Here is a 25502-nt window from a genome sequence, read left to right on the forward strand (position 1 = left end):
CGCCGGGGCTCATTGCACACCTGCCAAAAGCTCCCCCCGCACACGAGCTGCTCCCCTACGCGTCACGCACGGTGCTAAGATGCCTCCTGAAGGTCTCTGCACAATTCGGTCATCTTAGAGCTGGTTTTCTGCAGCTCAAACTTCCCCACAAACCAACGGCATCGCGCTGCAAGCACCTGGCCCAGCAGGCAGGCAGTGCCTGTGCGAACCTGAGGGGTTCTGCCACATGTGGGGCACTGCAGGAGTGCTGGTGGCTGATTTCCAAAGTTTGAGCCATAAACCCGTGTTGGCTCCCAAGTAAATATCCTGCCTGCAGCGCTGCAGGCCCCCAAGTGCCCAGGCAGTGAGCAATGTCAGAGCGCGGGGCACGATGAAGCCCACGTTCATTTTAAAGCTCCTGGACATGGGTGCAGTGGCTAACGTGACTTCTGCAGTGCACCTGGGACACTGCTCAGGGTTTCCCAAGAAATGCAGAAATAGTCCAAATAGTCCTGGATTGTCCTCCTGGGGGCCAGGAACCACGCGGCACCATGTGCTGTGCCGTGCTGGCCGCACTGTGCCGTGCCATGCCGTGCTGTGCCATGCCGTGCCGTGCCTAATCCTAATTGCCCAAGGCTGGGCCCATGTTTGCAGAGCTTTAGGCAGCCAAAAAAATTGGCAGCTCATTCTCCCTGCATGAAACGCCATCCTGTGCCTTCACAGGGAACCTGACGCATCTTCAGAACAGCCCAACGACCAAACTCCGCGGTGAGTCATGGTGTGCTCGCCATGAGTCACGGCAGGATTAAAATAACTCCTGCACCATAACCCTGCTCACGGACAAACACCGCTGCTCACCTCCCTGCAGTGCCTGGGGCTGGTTTGGATCAAAAGTGGCTGGTGTGGGACAGGGGGGCAGTGCCGTGCTGCCAGCCGCTCTCCTGGTGGTGCTCGGGCAGGGATCCTCTCATGAGCTCCTCAACCATCGTGGTTTATGCTCACAGTGTCCTGGAAATGCGGGCGGTGTGACAGCTGCATCGAGCCCTGGGTCACGCTCACCCCGTTAATAAGTGGGGACAATGTCACCAAGCCCCCTCCAGCATGCAGCAGCTCCCTTCATCCTGGGAGAGGGCACCCCAAGCCCAGGGCCTGCCAGTGGAAAGAGCACGTTAACATTGCCTGGGAACAAAAGTCCCAAAGAACAGGAATAAAAGAGGAACCTGAGGTGGATGCTCTGTTTCCAAACACCAATCCAGCCACATGTGAGCATCTCTCCTGGTTTCTCCGTGGGGGCCTCTTCTGTGCTGCCCCCACTGAGCCCAATTCAGGGCTTGGACACAGCTGAGTGGCCGCTTTTGCACAGTCGGGGCCGTGGGGACCTTGGTGGGATGATGCTGGTTAAGGCAAAGCAGCAAAATTCTGGGAGCAAAATTGCAGAAATGGAGGCCCCGAGGTGGGAGCACAGCCCGGGCTCACGCAGAGCCCCAGCAGCCCTCCACCTCCCTCGGACGAGCCGGGCTCACGCCACGGCAGGTCGCTGCGGCTCCTTCCCTGCCATTGGATCTCCAAACAAAAACAGCATTTGCAGAGTGGTTTGAATTAAGCCTTGGTGGTTAATTACTCCCCCCCTCCCTCGTTTTGTCCCCAGAACCCTTTCATCGTACCCCGCGCTTCCAAAGGCAGGGAAGGCGCTTGGGTGAAACCCCTGGGGCCGAGGGGCTCCTGCAGCCATGTCCTGGCCAGGAGTTTACAGGGGCAGTGTGGGGCGAGCAGCTCCCAGCTCCCAGCTCCCAGCTCCCAGCTCCCAGCTCTGCCTTTCTTCCAAGGGCGCTTTGAAAACTGCCCAGAAATCGGGTGGCTTCTTTTCACAGTGTTTTTCTTTCTTTGAAAACAGGAGTGGGAGGAGGGGTTGTATGTTGGCTTGTAGTCTTGGAAACCGAAGCCGAGGAATATTGAATGGAAACCCAAACACGAAGCTGCCTATGAACTCCGGGCCTGATTTTGAGATAGGATCTGCAGAAACGACGTGCGCTGCCTGCAGCTGCCCAGGAGCCTCCTGCAGCCGAGCCGCGCGGGGCTGCAGCACACGGAGACCTCAAGACCCAGCCTGGCTCTCGTTTGCTCCCCAAAACAATTCCCAGGTGCTGTTTCCATCTGGAGGTTCAGCTGATAAAATATTGCACATTCATGCTAAATAGAAGTAGCCACAAAAAAACATAATTTGAGGCTATTGACTTAATTAGCCTTGGCCAACACTTCCCAGGTCTCCACCACCTTTGCTCCAAAATATCTCCTTGGCCAACACAATCAAGCTAAGCTTGAAGCAGCCATGTGTGAGGTTGCAAGTTCTGCTTCTGTCCTGACGAAGGGCTAAAGTGGGTCTTTTTAATTATTATAATGTATTTCTTGGTATTAGTTGATTCAAAAAATAATATCATTCCCTACAAACCTTGTCCTTGATTATTTTAGACCCTCACAGCTACACAAGCACTACTACTCTTTGCCAGCCTTACCATTAAACATGGAGCAAACCATCCTAATTTAGCTCATTAGAACTCTCTCATTTTTTTTTTTCATCATTTGAGGACCAAAAAACTCAGCAGACAATTTGCCCAGCAGGAGTGATCTGTTGGATTAGCAAACTCCTGCTATTTCTCCCATTCCAGTTGCTGTCCCAGAAAGGGGAATCCGCTTCCTTATGGAGAAGGCCGCGTGGCTGACGGCCTCGGAGCTGAGGACCGGAGGCTGTTCCTGGAGCTGAGGAGCAGGGAGGCTGTTCCAGGAACGCCAGAGCCTGCTGCGGAGCCCCGTGCTTGGAAGGCGCCGCGGCTCGGCGCATTCCACACGGACACGGTAATGCTCGGCCGTGCTTCGCGCGCCGCGGCGCAGGGGGAGTCGGTGCTCGCTCGAGCCCTCTCCGAGCAAAGCGATCTACCAAAGGGCACGCTGGAACAAAGGTATGGTTGTAATTAGAAGGAGGGTAGCTAAATCCGACATTCAGCTGCTTTATGCCAGCTGTGCCTTTAAAAGGAAGAGCATTTAGGCGTCGGGTTTCATGTCTTTTTATTGTTTATTTAGCATGAATTTAATCCGTATCCTTTTTTTTTTTAGGCTTAACTTTCTTTGCGTGCTTCCATGCAATTGCATAAGACGTGAAGGGCTTGTAAGTGTTCTTACAGCTGTGCAAGGTTTATATTAATGGAGCCGTTACATAATTTTGACACAGATATGTTATGTACACGTCTGCAGTTCCTGAGCTCAGCTCAGAAAATACCACTCCCACCCCCCAAAAAAGAAAAAAAAGAGACAAAAGCCCGTTTTATTCCAGGGACAACATGAAAAGGAGTGAAGACCTGGGTGTACTGGTGGCTGTGTGCACACAGTGCAATAAACGTGCCGCTCTCACAGCTCAGCTTGCCTCTGCCTCCTGCACGGCTGGCTCCTACCTGCTGCAAACGAGCAAAGCTTCGTTTGTGTCGTGCCCGCAGGACGCTGCACAGCACCAAGTGGCACCAGTCACTGGCTCCCTGCCTTCACAGGCCTTTGCCACCCAGGCCTGCACCATCCCCAGAGCTGACTCTGGGCAGTGCTGTGCTGGGACGGGGCCCCGGAGCATCCTGCCCTTTCCCCAGGGTATTTGCCCGGCCAGCTGGGAGGCCTCTGCCTTCCTGCACTGCTCCCGTTGGCTCTGACCTCCTGGCTGGAGTGGCACCGGGGGCCCCACAGTCGGTGAAATACTGGCTGCTTGCAGGATTTGAACAAAATCAGTGGAGCTGTTAATGGTAGGATCAGGCTAGGCAAAGGCGCAGAGGCTTTGGGTCCCTCGGGAGGCTGCAGCCCTCCACCTGCACGTGCACGCACATTTTTAATTCCTCCCTGCAAGCACAGCTCCTCTCCTGCACACACGTGCTGCCTTCTGTCCCGCACACACGTGCTGTCTGCTCTCCCACGCACTTTCTCTTTCCCCAGCTCTCAGCCACCCACGGTTTCACCGTTTCCCCCCTCCGTCTGTCACACCCAAGGAAAACCCTCCCGAGTACTTTCGGGCAATAACCGCTCTGCGGGGAAGCTTTTCACAAAACCAGTGGGAGCGGAGCACAGAGGCAGCCGCCCCCCCGCCAAGTGAATCCCCACGGGAGAGGCAGCGAGGGCTGAGGAAAGCTCCCCCAGGTGTGGAGCAGCTCCCACTCTCATGGCAACGAGGCAGAGCGGCCGCTATCTTAATCTGCAGCGATCTGGAGATCAGCGGCCTCCTCCCTCTGCTCTGCTCTGGGTGCAGAGGCTCTGAGAGCAGCGGGACTGATGGTGCCACTCGTGCACCTCCCCATGACAGATCCAGCTCTGCTCAGGGCCCTGCTCCAGCCGGGGATGGGGGTGATGCTGGAGGCCTTGAGCCGTGCTGGGCAAGGGCTGGACAGGCAGGAGGGGGGCAGCAGCCTCCCGGCGCCTCTCTGTATGGCTGGGGTGATGCTGGGGATTTGTCTGAGCCATCTCCTTTCCTGGGGAGGAGTAGCACTTAAATGGGTCAACGCTGAAGACACAGCTCCATCCTGGAGGTCCTCACAACCCTTTGTTCAATTTTCCAGCAAGTCAGAAGCCCGTCTGCTGGGTGCCACTCCTTCCATACAAACACACCAACTTCCAGAGCAGAAACTTTAGGGTTTGTTCCCAAAGTTTCCACAGATTCCCTACAGGACTGCAGGTGAGCCACTTCATCACCGTGCCTCTCAGTTGTCTGTTGGCATCCTGGGGTCTGCAGAGCAGGGCTGGTTGTCACCGGGTCACCGGGCAGCAGCAGCACAGCTGGCCCCATGCTGTGCAAATAAACCTGCCTGGTGCTACTGCAGGAGTGAGGGAGGTTTGCAGCGTGGCTCAGCTGTTCCTGCAGCAAGCTGCTGTCATCATACCTCCGGGTTTTCGGAGCCAATTCCCAATTTCACAGCTAAAATAATACACAAGCCTTTTTTACGTTAGCGAGCTTTATTTAGGAAATAAATAAAATGTTAAGAAAATATGAATGATTGTAATAAATACAGCACTTGTCAAAATTGCACAGCTATGAAAAGCGTAATATTTTTAGGCATATTACTCCAGTGTGGTTAGAGGGTCTGGCACATAACTGGAAAAATAACTTTCTGTGCCTGAAAGAACATTTCAAACATGGAAGAGAAAAAAAACTACAGGGGGGGCAAAGAACGTCCAGTTCCTTCCCAAACAACCTTTGACAGACATTTGTTTATGATTTTTTTGTTTTGTTTTCTGAAATCTGATACTTCATCACAACTAATTATTTAAAAGGATGCTGTCGAGATAGAAATGAGAGATTGAAAAATCCGTTGGTAAGTCAGCAGTCAGGCTGGAGGTTAGTTACAGCACATGACATTTCACCAGCTCTACCAGACAGCTGCTGTTTCCATGGTTTGCAAAATAGCAGTGGACAAACAGTTTCTCCTTTCCCTTCTCATGCAGTGGGCACAATATTGTCTCTCAGTTTTGAGTTCTCAAGTGAGACCTGGGGAATATTGCAGAGGAAAAATGAATATAGTTGCATAAAAGCCCTTCACTCATAAATACACACTTGCCTCTGTCTGCAAGATCAGGCCTTGGGTTTGTGCACTACAGTCCCACCAGCCCTGGAGAATGCCTTGCAGTCCTGGACGAGCAAGCTGTGCTGCTGGCATGAGTCTGCTGGGAGTTCAGAAGCTGCTGCACCAAAACCTGACTCCAGTGATCCTGCCAATCAGTTGTTAAGCAGGGAATAAAGAGCATGACGCTTGCTGTTTTGGAGGATAAGGTTTAGCATTTGAACTTCATACATTTGCAAGCTTGACTTGATTGTAAAAATAGTCTCTATTCGTTCCTTACCTCTATTTGAAAAAAAAAAAAAAAAAAAAAGGATAAAAACATTTCTAGTAGATACACGGAAAAATAAATAAGCAGGAAAAAGATCAGTGCTTCCTAATAAGTCACTTGCCTTGCAGTTTCAGAAGGGACTGAACACTTTAAAACAAAGCTACTGAAGGGTCCTTACCACTGCTTGACTCAGCAGCTCTGGACTCCCCTGGGGTTAACCCTCAGAGCTCCACATTTGAAGTGAAAAGTCAAACTACTCCTTTCAGAAACAGTAGAGGTGATTTCCCCCAGGCAGTGTCATCTGGTCACATTGCTGATGCAACAGTGCATTTTTTTTACAGAGCACATAAATATAGGACTAAAATAAATAGCAAGAAATAAATTGTCCAGTAGAAGGATTTCAAGCTACAAATGCTATCCACAACTCACTGTTTTCAAGGTTACCAAAAAGCACAAAGACACCCATACGGAGCCTCAGGGGAAGGAATCAGCCCTTGTCCCTGGCAGGGAACAGCCAAAATTCCACCCTAGAGCTGCAGCCAGGGCAGCTGAGAGGTGCACAGAAGCTCCTGGAAAAGGGAGCCGCATGCCTCGGTGCTACTGGAGGATGTGGAAAGCTCAGCCTCATCTCTTGCAACCCTGCAACCTCTCAAGCCAAGGCTGCCAGATGGGAGCTTGGGCTGTGCTCTCTGCCAAAGTGACACCCACACCTGGGCAGGCGTGGGAAGGAGCAGCCCCTCTGTCCACATGTGAATCTGCAGGGGTGCGACTGCAATCTACATCTAAGGCAGGAGTATCAGCTGTTTCGTGAAATAATCACAGTTCTCATTCGCAATAGCACACTCCATGTGGCACTGGGCAAAGCACTCAGCATGCTCAGCAGTAACTGTCGCTAGCGGGCAGATCCAGTTGATCTGAATTAATTCAATGCAGCACAGGCTCAGACTCTGGATTTTGAGTGCACATGAAGACTAACACTATGTCTCAAGCTGATGTTTGTTTTTTTTTTTTTTTTTTCTCGTAAACTAATGAATTTCAGTGGTCAATTTACCAGACACCCATATTTCAAGATTTAGGAATTTGTTTCTATAATGCATTTAAGGAAAAGTGTGTCTTCTTTCACATAGGCATATTTAGGTGACTGCAATTTGGTCAAAGGGAGGAACATGGGACAGCCACTTGCAACGTTCATATCATTCACTGGTCTCTGAAATGAAGCAGAAGTCAAGTCCGGGCGAAATGCATCAATAATATGTTCCCTATTATTTTGGTCAAGCAGCATAAATGTAACCTGAAAAACAGAATGCAGCAATGATGAGTTATTGAACTGAAAAACAAACCAGAAAATATCAGAGACAAACACACAAGCATGCTGCAAAAACAGCTGGATGTTCTATTGATAATTAAGTGCAAACTATAATGAATGTTTCACAAGCTACAAGGCCAATTAATGGGAACACAGGAGACTGTAACAGTTCCCAAATTAAATATTTAAAACTTTACCATCCATAAAATAAAATGAAATAAAGTAAATAATTATTTCCTGGTAGAGAATTCTACAGTGCAAAGACTTTTTTTCTCTCTCTCCTGACAATTTAAACAACCCCAGGTTTGGTTCCAGTCATTACATTAATTCCGGTGCTGTTGTTTGGAATCAAAAGAAACAGCTCTGTTGTTTGTATGCAAATATGGAGAAGACACAACATAAATATTAGTATAGGCTCTCAACATTTAATTACCACTTTTATTAATTCGCTGTTCTTTAGTTGGAAATGTAAAATACATATAATACTTTTTTAATGCAATGAGGATTGAGAACTTTGATTTCTATTTTTTTAACTGCTAGATGGTAGGAAGGCTATTTATATGAAAGGCTTCCAGAATTATTACCATACAAAGGCAAATGCTAGAAGAGATCAGAACCCTGTGCATATTTCCACTGTCTCTCTAACCATTGTTGCCCTTATCAGATTCCACTTAGAAAATGAGAAGGAAAAAAAAAGAAAACAAAAGAAAGAAAAGATCAGACTAATGTAAGGCATCTACAGCACATTTATAAGTGGAACTCTAACCTCACATTTGTAACACCTGTGTTTCAGCAGCAAATGGCAATTTTCTTATAAATTGATATTATATATGTATAGCAAGAGCCAGGAAACATTGTGTCTCCTGGTTTATCCCAGGTGGACACAGGTTGGGATACAATAGCCTTGAAAGTGCAGTTATTTCAGTATGCTGGTGTTTGAAAATCCTTCAAGGCAAGTATTGAATCTCAGTAGGAGCAGCTTTCCTTGAGTGCAAATCACTCCATTCAGTGCCAAATTACCACTCAAAATTAAAGTGTGGCTTATAAGCCATCAGAGAAGAAAATGGGAAAACACTCCAACTTCCACTAAAGTCAAGAGAAAAAGTTCTCTTGAGTTCACTGGGGGAAGCAGTGGGTTTATGCTAGGATCAGATATGAAAAAGTTGCCCTTCTTACCTTGTGTCTGAAAGGCCAAGGGAGCAGAGCATCATAGTCTCCTTTCATAACAACAAAGAACAGCGACACATGGGTTCCTTTTCCTGTCCCATCCCCATTCAGATAAATCCGCAGACAAACCTTGTAGCCATACTTTGCAGTGTAGAAAGCTGAAAAAAAGAACTCTTTATTAGTAAAACCTCCTCTGAAAATAAGACAAAATGACTGTTTTAGCATATGCAAAAAGATTTGTGTCATGTTTTCGTATTACAGAGATGAGGAAAACATACAAATCAGTACAGCTAATAAGCAATGAAAATCCAGTGACTGGAATCCTTTAAATGACCCATACCTTGGTGAAAATTATCTGGTATTAGCCACAGAGGGATAATTTACCTAACCAAATTACTTCTCACATGGGAGGTAACTGCAGCAGAAGACTATTCAGTACCATCAAGCACCAAGGCTGTGGATTAGACAACAGAGATCCAGCAGATGTCACTGCAAGTAGCTGCAGCGGAGGGCAAATTGCAAAATGAAAGCCCAGAACAGAACACAGCTGTGTGGCAGAGTACATCACAGCCGCCCTGAATACCAAGCAGGAGAGCATGAGGTCTTCATACAAACAGCATCTTAGGAGCTCTCCTTAATAGCTCCCTGGAGTTATTTTAAAGCACTTCCTGCCCATGAGCAGAAAGAAGCATCATTCTAGAGAAATCAGTGGGTTTTCTACAGGACTGAGTTTTGCTAACACATGTATATGTCGTGTTTTACCTGGTGAGTACAAACTGACTGTTCTACCCGTCACAGAGTCCTGTAACTTCCGGCCAACGTCTGTTATTTTCCACAGAAAGACCCCATCGTAGGACGCTTGCTCAGAGAACAGAAGACTCTTATGAAGATTGCTGAGGCCTGCGTCCTTCTGGGTCAGGCACCGGTGCAACTCTGCAATCTAGAAAAAACAAAACCACAGTTCTCAATCAACCCCACTGCCCAGGCTGATGTGCTGCAAAAGCAGCAGAATTGTGCAAATGTCCTCATTTTCTGAAGGGTCTCCTCTGAGTTCTTTTGGCAAATTCTTAACATTCACAACTTTCAGGAATAGCCAGAGAAAGAACTGCCTAAACACAAATTTAGATAAAAAAATATTAGAGATCCCCATTAGAAAATTTATCCAAAACAAGAAAAGGATCTTGTAGATGTGTCTAGAACTTAACACTTCACAGCTTCAATTCCTGTGCTCATTTCTATCCCCATCTCTGCATCATCTCTCTCTGACATGTGTTAAGTATGTCATCTATACAGCAAGCACACAAGCAATGTTTATCATAAATATTTACCTTCAGTTCAAGGCCCCGTATTATATTTTGATCAAGTTCACTCTGTCTCCGAAAGGCTGTGATTTCCAAGTTAGAGGTTTCCACTTCCTTATTGAGCACTGACACAATATTCTCAAACACATGTAGCTTATTTTCTAGCTCAGAAATCACTTTCTCCCTCACAAGATGTTGCAGAATGGAATCATCTTCAGGAACAGAAGATCCAGGAAAACAGTCTACTTCCAGATCCCCATTGATTTCCAGACTGCCTGGGATCTGCAGATCAGGGATGCTTTTTTCTGTATCATTCACATTCAGCTGTGATGGTGGGATGAAACCATTTGCAGCTTTGGAAACAGTGCACAAGCTTGCCTTCAGTTGCTTTATGTGCTGCAGCAGAAGCAGCATGTGGGCCCCAACTGCAGTTTTTTCATGCTCCTTCATCTTCTCTTTGCTTCCCTGTAAGAAGACATGATTAATACTCTCTACACAGCTACCACAACTGGCCAAATCAAGCCATGTTCCCTCTAGCTTCTTGGGAGAGACAGGGATGGCAGGACTGCAAGATACAGGCCCAGCTACAGAGCAGCAGACTCTCTTCAGAGACTTGGAGAGTGGAAAACCAACAAGCCCCCTAATGATCAGTTTAGGGTACGTGTTCATATGTGTGTTCGTGTTACATAAAAAGAAAACAGTTGTCTACGATTTATGTATTAAACAGGATACCAGGCAGATTACCAGCAAGATTCTCAAATAAGCCAGTATTTAATACATACACTGTCCACAGAAGATCAGGCAAGGCAGCAGCTGCAAACTAAAATTCAGAGAAGACCTATTACTGATTTAAGAGGTGTTACCCTTAAGGAAACATCCAAAACAGAGTGGAACAGCACATCTGATAACCCAGCAGAATTGTAATAAACATCCATTTTTATCTGAAGTCAGTGCACTGTACAGGCCAGAGAACAAACCTTCCTGAAGGCAGCAGTTTTACTTACCCTAAATGAGCAGCCAACTTCAGAAAATCGACATCCATCCTTGTTGATCAAGACTGTAGAGTGGTTCTGTTGAAAAAAAAAAGAAGGCAAGAAAATAATCAAATACCAATTTCAATTCTTTTATCTACCTACAGACACCTCAGCCCCATCCTCGGCAGCTACATGTATAAATCAGGTTAATTCAAGTCAAGGCATTGCCACAGCTTACAGTGTCTGACCAGTTCTGAAAACTCATTGATAAATCAACCAAGAGTGTGGTGGATTGGAAGTTTCTTGGAGGCAATCTGGCAGTTAAGTGCCTTTCTAACATACTGATATAACAGAGTTTAGCAAGCCACAGTGATTCCCTAATAACAACTTCCCATAAATAATATGGCAATAAGCAAGGTGTCCCACCACAGCCGTGCACACTGCCACTTTAACACTCTTCCTGCTCTTAGAGAAAGCACAGAAGAGCTGCCTGGGAATGAACAAATCTATTGGACCAAAAGCTCTGGCTGGCACAAGAATTTAGTTCCTTTCACAACCAAAAGCACCTGTCTTTAAATACACTGTTATACAGCAGATGCTTCTTTCAGTCAAATGGGTCTTCCTGAATACTTGAAAGGAAACAAACACTTCCCTGGCTTTGGCAGATTAATTTAGTGAGGTAACTGTGGGAGCAGAAAAGAGAAGCTATACATGAGAGCTATGCTGGGATGTAAAAAGCATCCAGATATAACTGCCATGTCTGAAGATGTTCTCAGATGATCAATTAATCTAAATGAACAAGTGATACTTCCATCAATTGAAATAAAGTTGTACTGCTTTCACTCATCTTTTACCTACCTTTTCCTTTGATGATGTTTCTGTTTGCACACGTTTCTGTTCCCTACATAAACTGCCTTCACAGGAATGTTTCTGTCATTAAAACAAGAAGAAAGGAATTGAGCACATTATTAAAATCGCTGAGCATCTTTACTTAGGAGTCTTTGAAACGTTGCTTCTGTTTGGGAATGCTACTCCCATTTCACAGAAAATGAAGGTCAGAGGGGCTTTTCTACAAGAAATTCTGTGGTATGGAAGAGTTTGCAAGAAGTTTCTTGCTTCCTTTCTGGAAGGTGGGGATTTAAAGAAGAGAAAAAGAAAGGAGAGTAACTTCCATAGGAGCACTATGAGCTCTGCAACACATGGTACAAAACCCTGTACCCCTGTCCAGTGACCACTCTTGACCTCACTGCTCAATAGACTGCAGTGTTTTCAGGCTTCTTTTCAGGCAAAATAACCTTCAGAAACGTGGGACTAAAGCACATCTGTTAAAAGTGGGTGCTGTTGTCCCCTCTGCAAGGAGTTGGTTGCACAGGAGATGGATTCAGTGGTTTCTTAAGCTCAGCTTCTCATCTGATCACGCAGCTCAGCTCAGCAGGTATGTTCAGTGACACATCTCCAGATGCAACACCCATTAAATGAAAGCACAACGTGTGATCTGTTACTTATGAGGCCCTGAGTTCTCGGAAATTACTTACAGATGCCTTCCAAGGTCATCCTGGGAAATCTGATACAAGATTGGCAACGTACAAGTCTTGCCCAGTTCAAACCATAGCATGTACAATCACACACGCGTGTGTATGTTCACACATATGTACACCAGTGGCATGCAGGTGGATTATGGAACAGAAAGCAAATACATGGGAAAACCAAATATAAACTCTTCTTCCATTGGCTTCGCATAGTTTGCTCAGTGTGCAGACCCTTCTCAGGTTCTGCTTATTAACATTTTGAAGGCAGGGATCCAAATTTTCCATCATGATGTAGTAATGCAAAATGCATTAGTGCTAACATGAGACTTCCTGCCTTTCCTGGCTTCAAGGAGGGGAAAGTAATCCTCCTGCCATTGGTTCAAACTACAACTGTAACTTGTGTATTTAACACAGCAACTGTCAGCTTTCAACCCAAACTACACAAGGGGGTTACCTTTAATCTTTATAAATGCCTTTGCATGCCAGTACATTTCCTATAGTCTGGAATTTTTTGTTGATAAAGCCATTTCAGCAGCCCTCAAGTCCTTCCTCTGCAAAGAGTCCAGAGGTTTCTCTTTTGATCCCCAGAAATAGACAGGTCTTTTTTCCACTCTTTAATTTATTTCTGCATACTCTGTATCTTAGGTATTGCACAGCGTGTGTCTTTATTCCTTACTTGCTGCTCTTTCACTCCTTCAGATCCCCGACTTCCTGAACGGGAGAGAGGCTGGCGGGAAGTTTGTTTAAAACATGGGACTGCAAAAGCCATGAGACCAACAACTGATTAGCTAAGATGGAGAGAGTGAGAGCAGTGCCCCAAACTTCCCGTGCTCCTGGAGGACTAGGGATATACACACAAACAAGCAAAATTCATATGCCACATAACTATAAATTTAATAAGGCAAATCACGCAACCAGTGGAATTCCAGTTTTATGAATATTAGCTAAGGCAGGCAGTGGAAGATCAACATTTCAAGGCAAATCCCCTGCCAAGCTTCTTAAATAAAAACTAGTAAGATGACAGCTAACCAGAATGAGGGGGAGGAAAACAGTTTGTCACTGCAGGAAAATGAAGCTTGTTGAGGTAGATCTGCAGTGCCACAGAGCTCAGGAAAAAGAAAGGTGCTCAAGGAACAGACTCACAGCTCAAGTTTCACTCTCCTGCTTGCCTGCTGCACTTTCAGAAGGTTGCAAGGGATTAAGTGTTGCCACCTCCTGGTATCTGCAGTCTCTCTGAAACAGACACTGGATTTACCACTAGTAAAATGTGCCTGGGTCCAGATATTCTTCTCTCTCCACAAGAGTTGCTGAGATATGAAGAGTGCATGCAAAAGCTTCCTAAGCTTGTTTTAGAACGAGTGCCTTCTTCATACTCCATGAAGGACTGCTACCTCCATATGTTGGGTGTATCTCATGGCCCAGTATTTGGAAAGGCTTCCATCTGTGACAGTTATGGCACATAAAGCCACCCACTGCTATTCACATCAGGCTACACTTCTGAGATACTCACAACGCTTCTGCTATGTAGGTCTTAACATCACTATGCCCCCACTCCAGGACAAAACTCCAGGGCTGGCAACTATTCTCTTTGCATTACCTGGAGGGCTCAGCATTCATCCTGCTCTACCCCAGAAGAGTGCTGTCCCAGCAACACCTTCCGAGACGAGAGCCCACAGGGTCACGAGCTAGGTGGGGCTGGGATGAGAAAGCTTTCAGAGGTTTCAAATTGAAACGCATGTAGTGGTGTTAGCAAGGGTGGGTCTCTCTTGTTCAAGCTGCTATTGCTTTGTCCCAGGAGTTTTTAAAGCACAAAATGCCCTAAACAGAAGGTGATGCACTTCCACCATCAGGCTGAGAAACGTGCAACTGATGCTGTATCTTTGGCAATCTCTTTATATAGCAGCTAATTTTCTAACACTTTTCACCTGCCCCACCATACCATTTCCTCCTTCAGCAACACAGAGCAGTTTCTGTTAGATCCTTTGATGCCCTCAGACCACTCCCAGAACTTGTACCACTTTGCATCTTCAAAAATGGGGGGGGAAAAATAAAGAGCAGCTTTAAAAACATTAAAATGAGCACACAAAGTCACTTAAAATCTACAAGTACCAATGCAGGTTGTTGCCCTGCTTTCATAATACCTAATAGAAATGCTATCTGATGAAAGGAAAAAAAAGAAAAAGAAAAAAAAGAAAAGAAAAATTTTAATTTGAATAAAAAAACAAGACTCTTTTCAAGATCTCTTCCCTGTAACTGTCTGTGGTTCTTTATTATATCTACCTCATACTGGGAGACACACTTTGACACTGGAGCTAAAATGGGGACTACCCGAGCCCTGGCTGAGCACACAGGTATTTCCCCCTCCCTGCTGTAACATCACAAGCAGACTATCAAATACACATCATTTTTCTCTCGAATACATGCATAGAAAAAATAGCAAACTCAGAAGAATTAGATTTTCTCTACATGCAGCAGCATTCATGAAATTGGGATGAAAAATGTCATGATAGATTATTTAAGCCATTCATATAAAACCATTATTTGAAACAATGTTAAATCTTACTTGGTATTCACTACTCGATAGGCTCCGCTTGCACTTCTGACACACTGTCACATTATTGACACATCCGTCTTCCAAATGATCTGCAAGATTCTTTCTCATTACCACGTGTCCACAGCCAGTGTGACAAGGGATTAAAGCATATTCACATAAACTCTGATGTTCCTGGAAGTTAAAAGTTGCAAACCAAAATGTTAACTGTGGATAAACATAAATAGCTTGCATTCTGCCAGCTTTGCTTTACATTTCTTCTAAGCTCAGGTAAAGTCCCACTCTATGGCATTACCAAGATTAGTGTTGAAAAATCCACCATCTTTACTGGGGCTTTTTTGATAATTTGTAACTTTAAAAAATATATAATAATAATAATATATATTAAAAAAAACTTTTGATAAATTCAAACATGAGCTCTCTCTAGAACTGCTCTGACTGACAGGATGAATGTGGTTAGCCTGCTGACATTTCTATGTGGCATAAAAGAATGGTCATCTGACACCTATGCAACAGTTAGGATACAACTCTCATCTATATTTTAAATAACTTCTAAAACTTTTCATTATTTGCATCTTCTCATCTCAACAAGAAAACCGTCAGAATCTTCTTTCAGGACTACACCCAACAGGTTCACTTTCATTCTTAAAAACACGGTATTCCAACATAAAATATTTATTCTGGCCTCTTCTACTGAATATTTGGCACTGTGTCACAACCGATTTTGTCTTTAGAGGGAGATGGCTGTCCCCTACAGAACTGGCTCAGACATGCCAATTTCAATCACACGCTCAACTTTCAAATTCATTTTGCCATGTATTCGTGCTGAGAGGAGCTCCAGTTTTCAAAACTATGAAGCTGAGAAAACTGGGCAGACTTTTTTTCCTTAAAGAGGAATGCACTCAAATAGAAAACTCGTGCAAAATTAGCGAAGACAAGAAAAGGCAGCAGCACCTCAGATGCTTATTGCATTCACAGGCATCCATGGCAGACTCCCTGTTATAAATACAGAAAGGAACCCTGTTCCTACAGCAGTGGTCCAAAATAAAGCTGCTTTAGCATCATGAGATTTATCTGCATTTTTTCATGATTCTGTTTTGCATGTCGGATTCACAAACCCTGTCCATCTAAATTTTTTATCTGGGGCATTTCACATCTGCCTGAAAAGAATGATGAATGCATTCAATCAATTGGAATCATCTGCACAGGATGAAATTATTTCTATTTAAAAAAATACTGAAGATATTGCTCATAGCAATGTCCTGGAAATTGAAGTATTTTCATGCTACTGCTTGTAGCATCTTTGAATTTAAATAATAAGTAAACTCTACAGAAAAGAAATACAATAAAAAACCATAGCTGACACATTTGAGCAACGTTAATTTCACAATCATTCAGGATGTTCTGGATTTGATCAAAGCACTGTTAAAGTAATGAGATGTTTTGAGATACTCTGTTGGTATGAATCATGATATCTTTGTTGATTCTTGTGAATTTGCACTAATCTGTGTTTGCTGAGAAACTAGTTTCATTCTTCTTCTGTCCACATTCAAGTAAAGACACATTTTAATTTAAAGAAATTGCCTTTAAACGTACTTCAAAATTTTTCATGATACCAGACCAACTGCATCCAGGGGTCACACAGTGTACTTTGAGTTCAGAAATCTCTTTATTAATGGCAGCATCACCAAAAGCCTGGAAAGTAAACACAGTAAGGAAAAATCACTGGTCAGAAAGTACTCCAGCATGCATTTTTGTGGTAGGAATTATCAAGACTTCAGATCTTGATAAATCCCTTCTTTTTTTTTTGTTTTATTTACTCTACTACCATAACACTTCCCTATTTAGCAAGTATTCTGATGTTAGTAGAGTCAAATAATTATAATTTCTTTGTTATGATTCTAAAATAAATTATTTGATGCATTATAAATTTATTGAAAAATGCATGGCCAACTATAGCTTTTATTTCAAGTTCCTTTTCACAGAAGCCTGAAATACATCACGTGCAACGAATGTGCTGATGTGATCCTAACTATAGGGTGCTGCCATGTGCATTTCCATAATGAATGCATTTCATTATTGGGGTCATTAACACCTCCTAAAGTGCTGTAGAGAGGACTTGAGTCTGTTCTGCAGTGAGACTACATTTCTCAGACCAGGCTGTTTCCATTTAGTATGGCACTGTGTACTAAAGAAATGTAAACCACATGTGAGATTTTTTATTTATTTATTTTTTATTACTTAGCTGTTGTTTTTTTTTTCTTACGCTGTGAAGAATTGTGAAATTATTCAGCAAAGGATAAAATACTACACATTTTTAATATTACCTCTTGCACAATCAAAATAGGTACAGTGACACAAGAACAAGACAGTGGTAAGTGCACAGTAAGAGGACAACAGATTCCCTATGTAACCTAACGAAGAGCAAGTCAGGAATTGGGGGCCGGGAGGGAGTTTCTACATATAAAGGGGGAAAAAGCATTTAAAAATGATGTCCACACTTCAGTGAGGTTACTGAAATTCTACACGAGTTAGAAAAGTTAGCAAATAAAATTATCAGAATCAACATTGCTGTTTGTTTTTTAATCTAGATACAAATGTTTGTAGTCATCTACATTCGTCATATTAAATCAAGTACAAGAAGCACAACCAGCTCTATGAATGGTAACAAGGAAATAGATTTATATATGCAGAGTCTAATAGAAACTCCTTTCCTCTTCTCAACCTGTAAACAAAGTCTACCTCTGAAGAATTTCTGCACACAGATCACAAACAACTCCACAAATAAGAAATTAAAAAAAAAAAAAACTAATAGGCTGTACAAACCACGTGTGGCTCCATCTGCATGTATGGAAGATATTATGTAGTAAGCCAGCAATTAGTGAAAGCATACCAGCCCCAGCCTCAAAAATATTCTAGTCTAATTCATGAACAAATCAATGAAATTCAAGTTATCAAGCACATGGTGGCTTTTTTCCCCATGTCATAAGAAAAAAGCTCAAGGAATTTCCTGACATTACTAAATAGATCTTTTAAAATATATTTAACTACAGGGACAGTCCCAGCAGTGCCAGGGTCTCTTACTGCTGTGTGCATTCCCTGCGCTTTTTGTTTCACACTTGGAGTTGGTAAATCACTCTGGACACAGCTCTGTCAAAAAACAAGGCAGAAAAGCCTCCTCTCTTCTTTTATCCGCACAGGTCACTGCTTTGAAATACCCGCAGAACTTCTTGCCCTCATACCTGGAAACATAAGCTTGCACGGAACTTCGTTAGGGGCCTGAGTCAGACCCTCGTACTGTAAATGAGATGACTCTCACTGACACTAAAGTGTTCTGGGTCAAACAAAAGGAAACAGAAACTATTTCTCTCTGATTTGCTATATTGTAGTTGGACGTCTCCCTCTCGTTTTAGCCATTTCAAAGGAAGATGTTGGTGCAGGTGCTGCCGGTGGCTGTTGTGGGACACCACAGACGCCTGGTTCTGTCTGTCCCAGAGCTCGCTGCAGCTGAACCAGGATCTTCCACTGCTCTAACACAGTGAGGAGGGGAGAGCCACAAAGGGGTTTGAGCTCAGTGCAGAGTAGAGAATTGCCCCCTAAGCAAGTTTCATGAATGACAGCAGATAGGGTATGAGCAGAGTTGTAGGCAGATGCCCCCCATTCCTCTAGCTGACTTCAGTGGCAGATGCACACCAACTGATCCTAATGAAGAGCACCAGGGCAAGGCTTGAAGTACATGTAGTATACCAACAGTTCATAAATTAAGAACATGACAGGGAAGGTATGGAAGATCATGGGATAAGATAAGGCAGATACACCTCTTGATAGGCCCTTTTATTTCCTCTTGAGTAAGTATCTTATTTAAAATATAAACATATAAACAGATAGCATAGGGAATAAACATTAAGCAAAACCACAGTAAAGGTAAAGCAGAGATTAACCAGGATAAGATATGGAGCAAAGAACAAACCTGCTATACAGTCTTTATTACTCATGTTGTTCACAAACTGTGGATCATTTGTTGTAAATTGATCTGTACAGGCAGATCCTCGTGCTTTTGTGGTGACTGACTTCATGTGGACTCTCAACAGGCATAAGAATCTGCCCAGACAGATCAGTTTGCAAGAGTGGGGCCCTGTTTACTGTAACCCACCCACAGATTTTGCAGAAAGTCCCGAAAGACTTAGGGAGAATCCTGCACCAGAGAAATCTGAAAGTTATAAAAAATTAACAGTCGACATAGAATAAGAATTTCATAAGGGTTTAGCTCTATCTACCTGTGGTTCTATGGTGCATGAAATTCTGTTACCAGGAAATTTGCTGCAGAATTGAGGATTTTTTCTGAGATCTTACTGATTTCAGTGTTAACTGCAGATTCACTACTTTGCTGCAGTCAGTTGCTATATTTTGCCTTTTACCTCACTGCCAGCTGACTCTTGGGTTTCATTCTTTCCTAACAAATTCAGACATAATGTATATCTTGGTATTCCTGCCCGGAATTGGAAAGGAAGGAAGAAGATGAGCTGGTACTGAGCCCTGTGTTTGTATTCAGGATAAAGGATAGTGCAGTGACATGCCTGGAAAATCACATAACAGCAGAAGAGATCTGCAGCATTACATTACAGATGAAAATTATGCAAGCCAGTGCATAATTTTTATCAATGATTATGTTCAGCTCTAAGTTTTCCACTCTTTTCTCCAGATATCCCGGCTGTCAAAGCACTCTCCAGGCAATTCAGCTGGCTAGCCTATACTCCAGCTTCTTCTCTGAGAGACAGCTCTAACCTGAAAGTTCGGTAACATGTCAGAAGGGTGCAGAGAAACTTGCCACCCCCAAGTGGGAAAGCCACTATGATACTTACTAAGGAAAGTAAGTAACAGCTAAGACATTATTACAAGTAGGAAAGCACAGGTTAACAGAAGGCAATAAAGGTTAATTATACAGAACAGTGGGGAATTTTACACTGCAGAACTGAACAGAACTGAAAACTCCTAAGGATGCCATTACACCTTTTAAAAACAAAAACTTTGGGAAACTCAAATGACTGAAGCACAAGTTAACATTCTCTCCTAAATTATTTTTTAATGTTGGCTATAGAGGAGACCAGGCAGTGATTAATGATAAATTAATGAACTGGTAACTACGACTTACCCTTTCTTCTGCTAATAGGCTTCCTTCACTTAAAGTACTGGGATCCTCCTCTTTACATTTCTGGCAAATTGGATTTTTATTGTTTCTGGCAAAAAGAATAAACAATCAATTAGTTAACTGTAGTTTAGGATGTCTTTGTATACACACTGAAATAAATCAAAATGTGGAAGTAATTTCTACTCAGAATCCATAACCTTTGTTCATTAAAGGGCCGATTTTTAAACACACTGAGGTAAACAAACAAACAAAACCCCTGCTATTCCCTTCCTCGAGATCAGAACCAGGCCCGTACATTTTACCTGTATTTCACCAAAGCAGCAGCAGCTTGGATCATGAAAAACAATAAAGCTGGGAACCTATTCAGCCAGGACTGCAACCCTGTCACTGTATCTTGACTGTTTCTGTTTTCCAAAACATCAAAGCTCAAGTCAGCTCACATACACAGACATGTACTGCAATTTCACCTCCCACCTGTAGGGCAGACAGGAACTTTTCCAAAGGTTCTGAATCAAGGTGTAATTCTTGAAAGAAAAGGGAGGACAGAAGCAGGTATTCAATCATAACAAATACCCACCTAGCTCCTGGTTTCAGGATAATGGCTGTCATTGTTTGTCATTAATGGCAACAGCACCTTAATATGTAGTGATCTAGCTGAGTTATTACATTTCAAACTCTAAGATAATGTTTATTAAAATCCCATCCCATCACTTACCAAAGGACTGTAAACTCCTATGGTAGTATTAAGTCAGCCTTGCACCAATTGTCCCAAGTTAAATCAGTACTGTTATGTTGCAATTACACACAGGAAAACTGACACCTTTCAAGCTCAATAATCCAGCCTTTCCCACCCCATAGACATCCACACTGGAAACAAGGAAGGAGGCAGAGACCACCCCGTGTTCCCTGGAGGTAAGTACTTCCAGACTGTACAGTGTCTTCAGACCTGTGGGCCAGGCAGCCACAGACTCTCACCTACTGAGCACAGTGGCACTGCACAGGGTACTTGCAGCCACAGAATGGGTCACAGCAGTGTGACCCTTTGTAGCAAGGACCTACCGTACAATCCACGACAGGCAGGCTGAGCAGTATCTATGCCCACAGAGCGTTTGCAGGGCTTTCTTCAGAATATTATTGCAGTTGCTGCACAGGTACTTCTGATCAGGTGCATCTTCACAGATGTTAGTGGGATATCCAAAAGGAAATTCATTTTCATCAGGAGAAGAGCTGGGGACATCCTGCGGGCCTCTGCTTGATTTCTCAGCCATTTGAAGTAAACTACTGTCAAAGATGAGGAAAAAATAAAAGGTGCTGAAACGAGGAGACACACGCTCACTTTGATGTGAGAGAACACATCAGGCATCAAAGTCCTCAAAGCAGCTCCAAATCTGCGTAGTAGTCTAGTGATCTGTTTAATTGACTCTGTAGCTGACATGCGTGACTAAATGTCACAGCGGGGTTTGACGAGGTACCAGCAGGAAATTACTGTACAGATTTAAAATTTCCCTGAAACACAATATGAAAATGGACAATACATTAAACAAAAGTCCAGGGTTTTCTTCCCACAGTTTTTCAGTTTGTAGAAAGATGAAGTGAACAGTCCCATCATCTTGATCCCATCTGTCCATGACACACAAAAGAATTTCCTGTAGAGTAAATCCCCAACAACACTCAATTTCCAGCAGCCAAAATTTGAGATTATACTTTATAGATGCAGAAATTGAGCAACTGATATGTCTTTAATGACTTTCCTTAAGTCCTAACACTAGTGGCAAAATGAAAAAGGAAATCTCAAGTCCACAAAAAGCTTAACACCTGTGCTCTAACCAGAAATACCTAAAGCCACACATGAAAAGGTATAAAGCATGTTCAGCACAGGTTTTGGTTAACAAGAGGTGTGCAGTTGAATACTTTTGGATATGCAACCAGAAGTGATTCTGGTGGTCTCCACAGTTGCTTGGAAAGTTCAAGACAGGTTTTTACCCAGGGGCCTGGCACATTTGGAACACGAATCAACTGAAGACTTTTATTTTTTTTTTCCCTTGACAGTACTGACACAAAATAACTTATCTCAGTACCAACTTTGACTTTATTAAAAGTAACGCTACCAAGTGTGAAAGCAATGGAATCAATATTTAAGTTGATTGGACATGTTGAGGTTTGTGCCCCGTGGGTGCCAGGTTGCCCTAAGCAGCCTTGCCTTGCCTACATGTCCAGGCTGTGGTTCTGGGGCACGCTGCAGCCCCCTGCACTGCGTCAGCACACAGCAAGAGGCTGGGATGGAAGCGAGTGCAGCTGCCACCTGGTATAGAAAACCGTAACGATGGGAGACCCAGGTTCAGCTCCGTCCCCTGTGTCAGGGGACTCAGACTGACATCTCCCACCTTCCCTTCACCGCTGCAGCAATGCGGGCACTTTCCACACCTCCCATGTAAGCTGTTCTCTGTGTGGGGACGAACAGCCAGACCTTTGGGCCAGGTAAGGCACAGAGACAGCGGTGTGAGTGTGACACCCAGCACACAGGGCATCCCCAGGATTTTAAATACTTCCTTGAACAGCTTTATTTTTTTCTGGTTCAGGCAATTCACTTGGCCTCTCTAGGCACTCAAAAGGGAGGTGAGCAACAAACGCAGCGCTGCCAAACCTCTCAAGAACCCAAAAATGAAAGCCTGCAATGCTAAATGTGGCAGAAACCGCACCCCCAGCTAATGAAGCTCTGTTACAGGCGTAACTGATGGGCACCCGGTGACAGCAGGCACAGAGGAGGACGCTGCCAACCACCCACAGGCTTTGCAGGGCCGGCCTCTTCCTCCTCCTCCTTCCTCCTCCTCCTCCTCCTCCTCCCCCCCACTCCACCCGCCAGGCCCGAGGATGCCGAGGGGCTGCGGGCGTCCCCTCAGCGGGGCCGGGGCGGCCTGAGGCGGGGCCGGGGCCCTCCCTTCTTCCTTCCCTCCCGCTCCCCTTACCTGGTCCCGCGGGGCCGGGGCCGGGCCCGGGCCCCTCGGCACGCAGCGGGGAGAGCCGCGGGGCCGGGCGGGGAGCGGCGTGAGGCGCCTCGGGCCGCCCCGGTGGGGGCGGTGGCGAGGCCGGGCCCTGCCCGCCGGGGGCGGCTGAAGCGGGCGTGGAGGCGGCCCGGGGAGCCCCGGGGGGAGGCAGATCTGGGCCTGTCCCCAGCGAGGAGCTGAGGGAGTGAGCGTGGAAAGGCCCCAAGGGCTCAAAGTCCCCTCAGGACAGCTAAAAGAAGGAGTGCGTTAGGTGTGGTGGTGGTTCCTGAAAGCGGTGCTGTTGTGGCTGGGTGACACCGCGACCTGGCCCCGTAACTCACAGTGCGGGGCTGGAGTGAAAGCTGCACCCCGAGCACCTCCGTCTGCTCTGCTCGGGGGAAATCCGAGTGCTCAGAGTAAAGCTGGGTGCCTGAATTTCCTCCTGGGGATCCTCCCCGTGCCTCTGCCCTCCAGCTATTCTCAAATGCAGTTGATATTCGTAACAAGCTAACACAAGGCCAGTTAAACAAGGTATGCAAATCCTTCTCAGATGCTCATAGCGCAGGGAAGATTTCTAGAAAAGGAAGTTTCACTATCAGGATAAGGCAAGTTTACACCGAAATCACATGCTGCAACCACATGGACTATGATTCAGTCAGAAGAGACTTTCAGATGCAAATCTCTTAGTTCTTCCCTGTGAAAGAAATTTGGGAAATACCACTGGGGGGGACTCCTAGCTGACAACTAAAGGCAAAAAGAGGAGCTGGTGCCCTAGACGCTTCGCTTGGTTTGCATCCAGGTAGCTTATGCCAGCCTGCAAGGTTACTTATCAGTGAGTGTCCAACTGAGCTCTGATACCTCCCTAAGTGCCACATGTGGAATAGCTGCCCTGGGTGATTGTCTGCCCCACATAATTGCAGATTACCAAATATAAAGCTAACCAGAGCTGTATTAAATAATAGCTTGGAAAGTGGGGATATTCTGGGAACAAGGGAGAGCCCTCATTACGTAAGTGAACGCTGTAGTGCTTTGTTGCACTGCTAGAAGAAACATTGGAATTAATTCCTGAACTTTTTTTTTCTCCTCACATTGTTATGAATACATATTCATAACAATATTCATGTGTTTTCACAAAGAAAAAAGGAATATTCATCAACTCTGCTCACACAGCTGTGTGTGACTCAGCTTGTTTGCCTGGCTGATATAGCAACATGTATTCATTTCCATGTGTTCCCTTACTGCGCGCATGCTGGGTTTAGTGAAGATTTCCCAGCAAAGAATTCCATTAAACTTCTACATTTTGTCTCAAAAGGACAACGTCAAGCAAAAGAGGAATAAACAAAGCATTTTTTGAGACTGCAGAAGGGCAACTTAATTTTAAAAAATATATACGTCCAAGAAAATAACTCTAAAAAGATGGCCAGGTCCAGGGATAGGATATATATTTATCCTTTATAGGGCTGATATACCAGATATGTATATGCACACAGGAAAAAAATAATCTTATAACTATGCAGTACTGTGAGGATACTATAAGCACCAAGCCTGTCACTATTTGCAGAACAGAGGCTAACAAAACCTGTTACCAAGAAAAAAAAAAAAAATCAAAATGATTGAGATAGCAAATTTTATTTTCAATCATCTTTGTGGTTAATTGAAAATAACAGGAAGTATTAAAGATATACTCAGAACACAAGAGATGTACATGGCATCCCTATGAAGGGCAGATAGCTGCTCAGTTTTCTTTACCGTTTCAGGCTCTGCTGTCTGTAACACAGCATACTTCAGCTCATTTGCTGCACGGGCAGGATCTTTTCACAGCTGTATACTAGCACATTCATGGGACTTGGAGACAGAGAATGACCATCTTCTGATGCCTAGCATTTTTAATAATAGAAGTCCCATTCTTGGAAGCATTATCTAAGAAGTTTCCTATGTTTACGTTCACGATTTCTTTCACCCTGTTTTATTTAATAAAATCATTTGTGGGCCAAATACTATTTTCAGTTCCACCCTGTAGCCTCACTGGAATCAGGATGCAAGACTGTTTCCAAGAAAATAATCTGATCCTTCACTTTGTCAAAAAAGTGACTTTGTTATTATTATTATTGTTTAAGGTTTTAATGGTTTAAATATGATGATGCAAAGGAAATTGTCATTAGAGAGAAGAAAACATAGGTCTGATGGAGCCAACTGCCATGAGTTTGTTTTAGAGTATCCTTCTGGCTTATTGCCACACATCACTGGAGTGTCGTTGGATAAACCACTAGCCAAGTGAATGCTTCCACCTTCCAATCTGCAAAGAGGGAGCACCATTTGTTTCCTTTTGTAAACCACTTAGATCTCACCAGATGAAAAGCATCACGTGCAGTTTAGTAATGCTGTCACAGCACAAGAAAATGGCTCGTTTAGCAGTGTGGGTGTACAATTACTTGTGTATGCGCCATAGTACCTGCACGTGTAACCTCTTTAACAGCTAGGATGTTAATAAGATTTGGCAATAAGATTGTGGAAGAGGAACATGATGTCAGTTCTATTAAAGTTATTTTTAAGACTTCCAATTTAAATATCAAGATCCACTTATGTGAGTAGGAAGACTTGCCCTATTAATACTTTCAGAATCACATGTAATGTCTTTTCATTTCCACTTCCTTCTCTTTACTTCTCTATGCTGCAAATGTATTTGTAGATGCTCTGAATGCAGAGTCA

General features: G+C 44.3%; 1 protein-coding gene across 5 annotated transcripts in view; it reads right to left on the reverse strand.

Moving 5' to 3' along the window:
* Window positions 1-4940: 4940 nt before the first annotated feature.
* TRAF1 (TNF receptor associated factor 1) overlaps window positions 4941-25502 on the reverse strand; it is a 30693-nt gene continuing 10131 nt past the window's right edge. The window contains exons 1-11 of one of the 5 annotated variants that reach the window (XM_027470671.3): window positions 22776-22926; window positions 20869-21090; window positions 19813-19897; window positions 16257-16355; window positions 14673-14834; window positions 11439-11510; window positions 10611-10676; window positions 9634-10071; window positions 9068-9245; window positions 8315-8463; window positions 4941-7123 (exon numbers count right to left, since the gene is read on the reverse strand). In XM_027470671.3, the coding sequence (XP_027326472.1) occupies window positions 6905-7123; window positions 8315-8463; window positions 9068-9245; window positions 9634-10071; window positions 10611-10676; window positions 11439-11510; window positions 14673-14834; window positions 16257-16355; window positions 19813-19897; window positions 20869-21077 (1677 nt within the window). In that variant the 5' untranslated portion in view covers window positions 21078-21090; window positions 22776-22926 and the 3' untranslated portion in view covers window positions 4941-6904. Of the gene's footprint in view, window positions 7124-8314; window positions 8464-9067; window positions 9246-9633; window positions 10072-10610; window positions 10677-11438; window positions 11511-14672; window positions 14835-16256; window positions 16356-19812; window positions 19898-20868; window positions 21316-22775; window positions 22927-25502 lie in introns of those variants that run through there. The other 4 variants (XM_027470668.3, XM_027470669.3, XM_021276362.4 and 1 more) reach the window with 4 other exon arrangements.

Source organism: Anas platyrhynchos, chromosome 18 (genome assembly GCF_047663525.1).
Source record: "Anas platyrhynchos isolate ZD024472 breed Pekin duck chromosome 18, IASCAAS_PekinDuck_T2T, whole genome shotgun sequence".
Classification (NCBI taxonomy): Eukaryota; Metazoa; Chordata; class Aves; order Anseriformes; family Anatidae; genus Anas; species Anas platyrhynchos.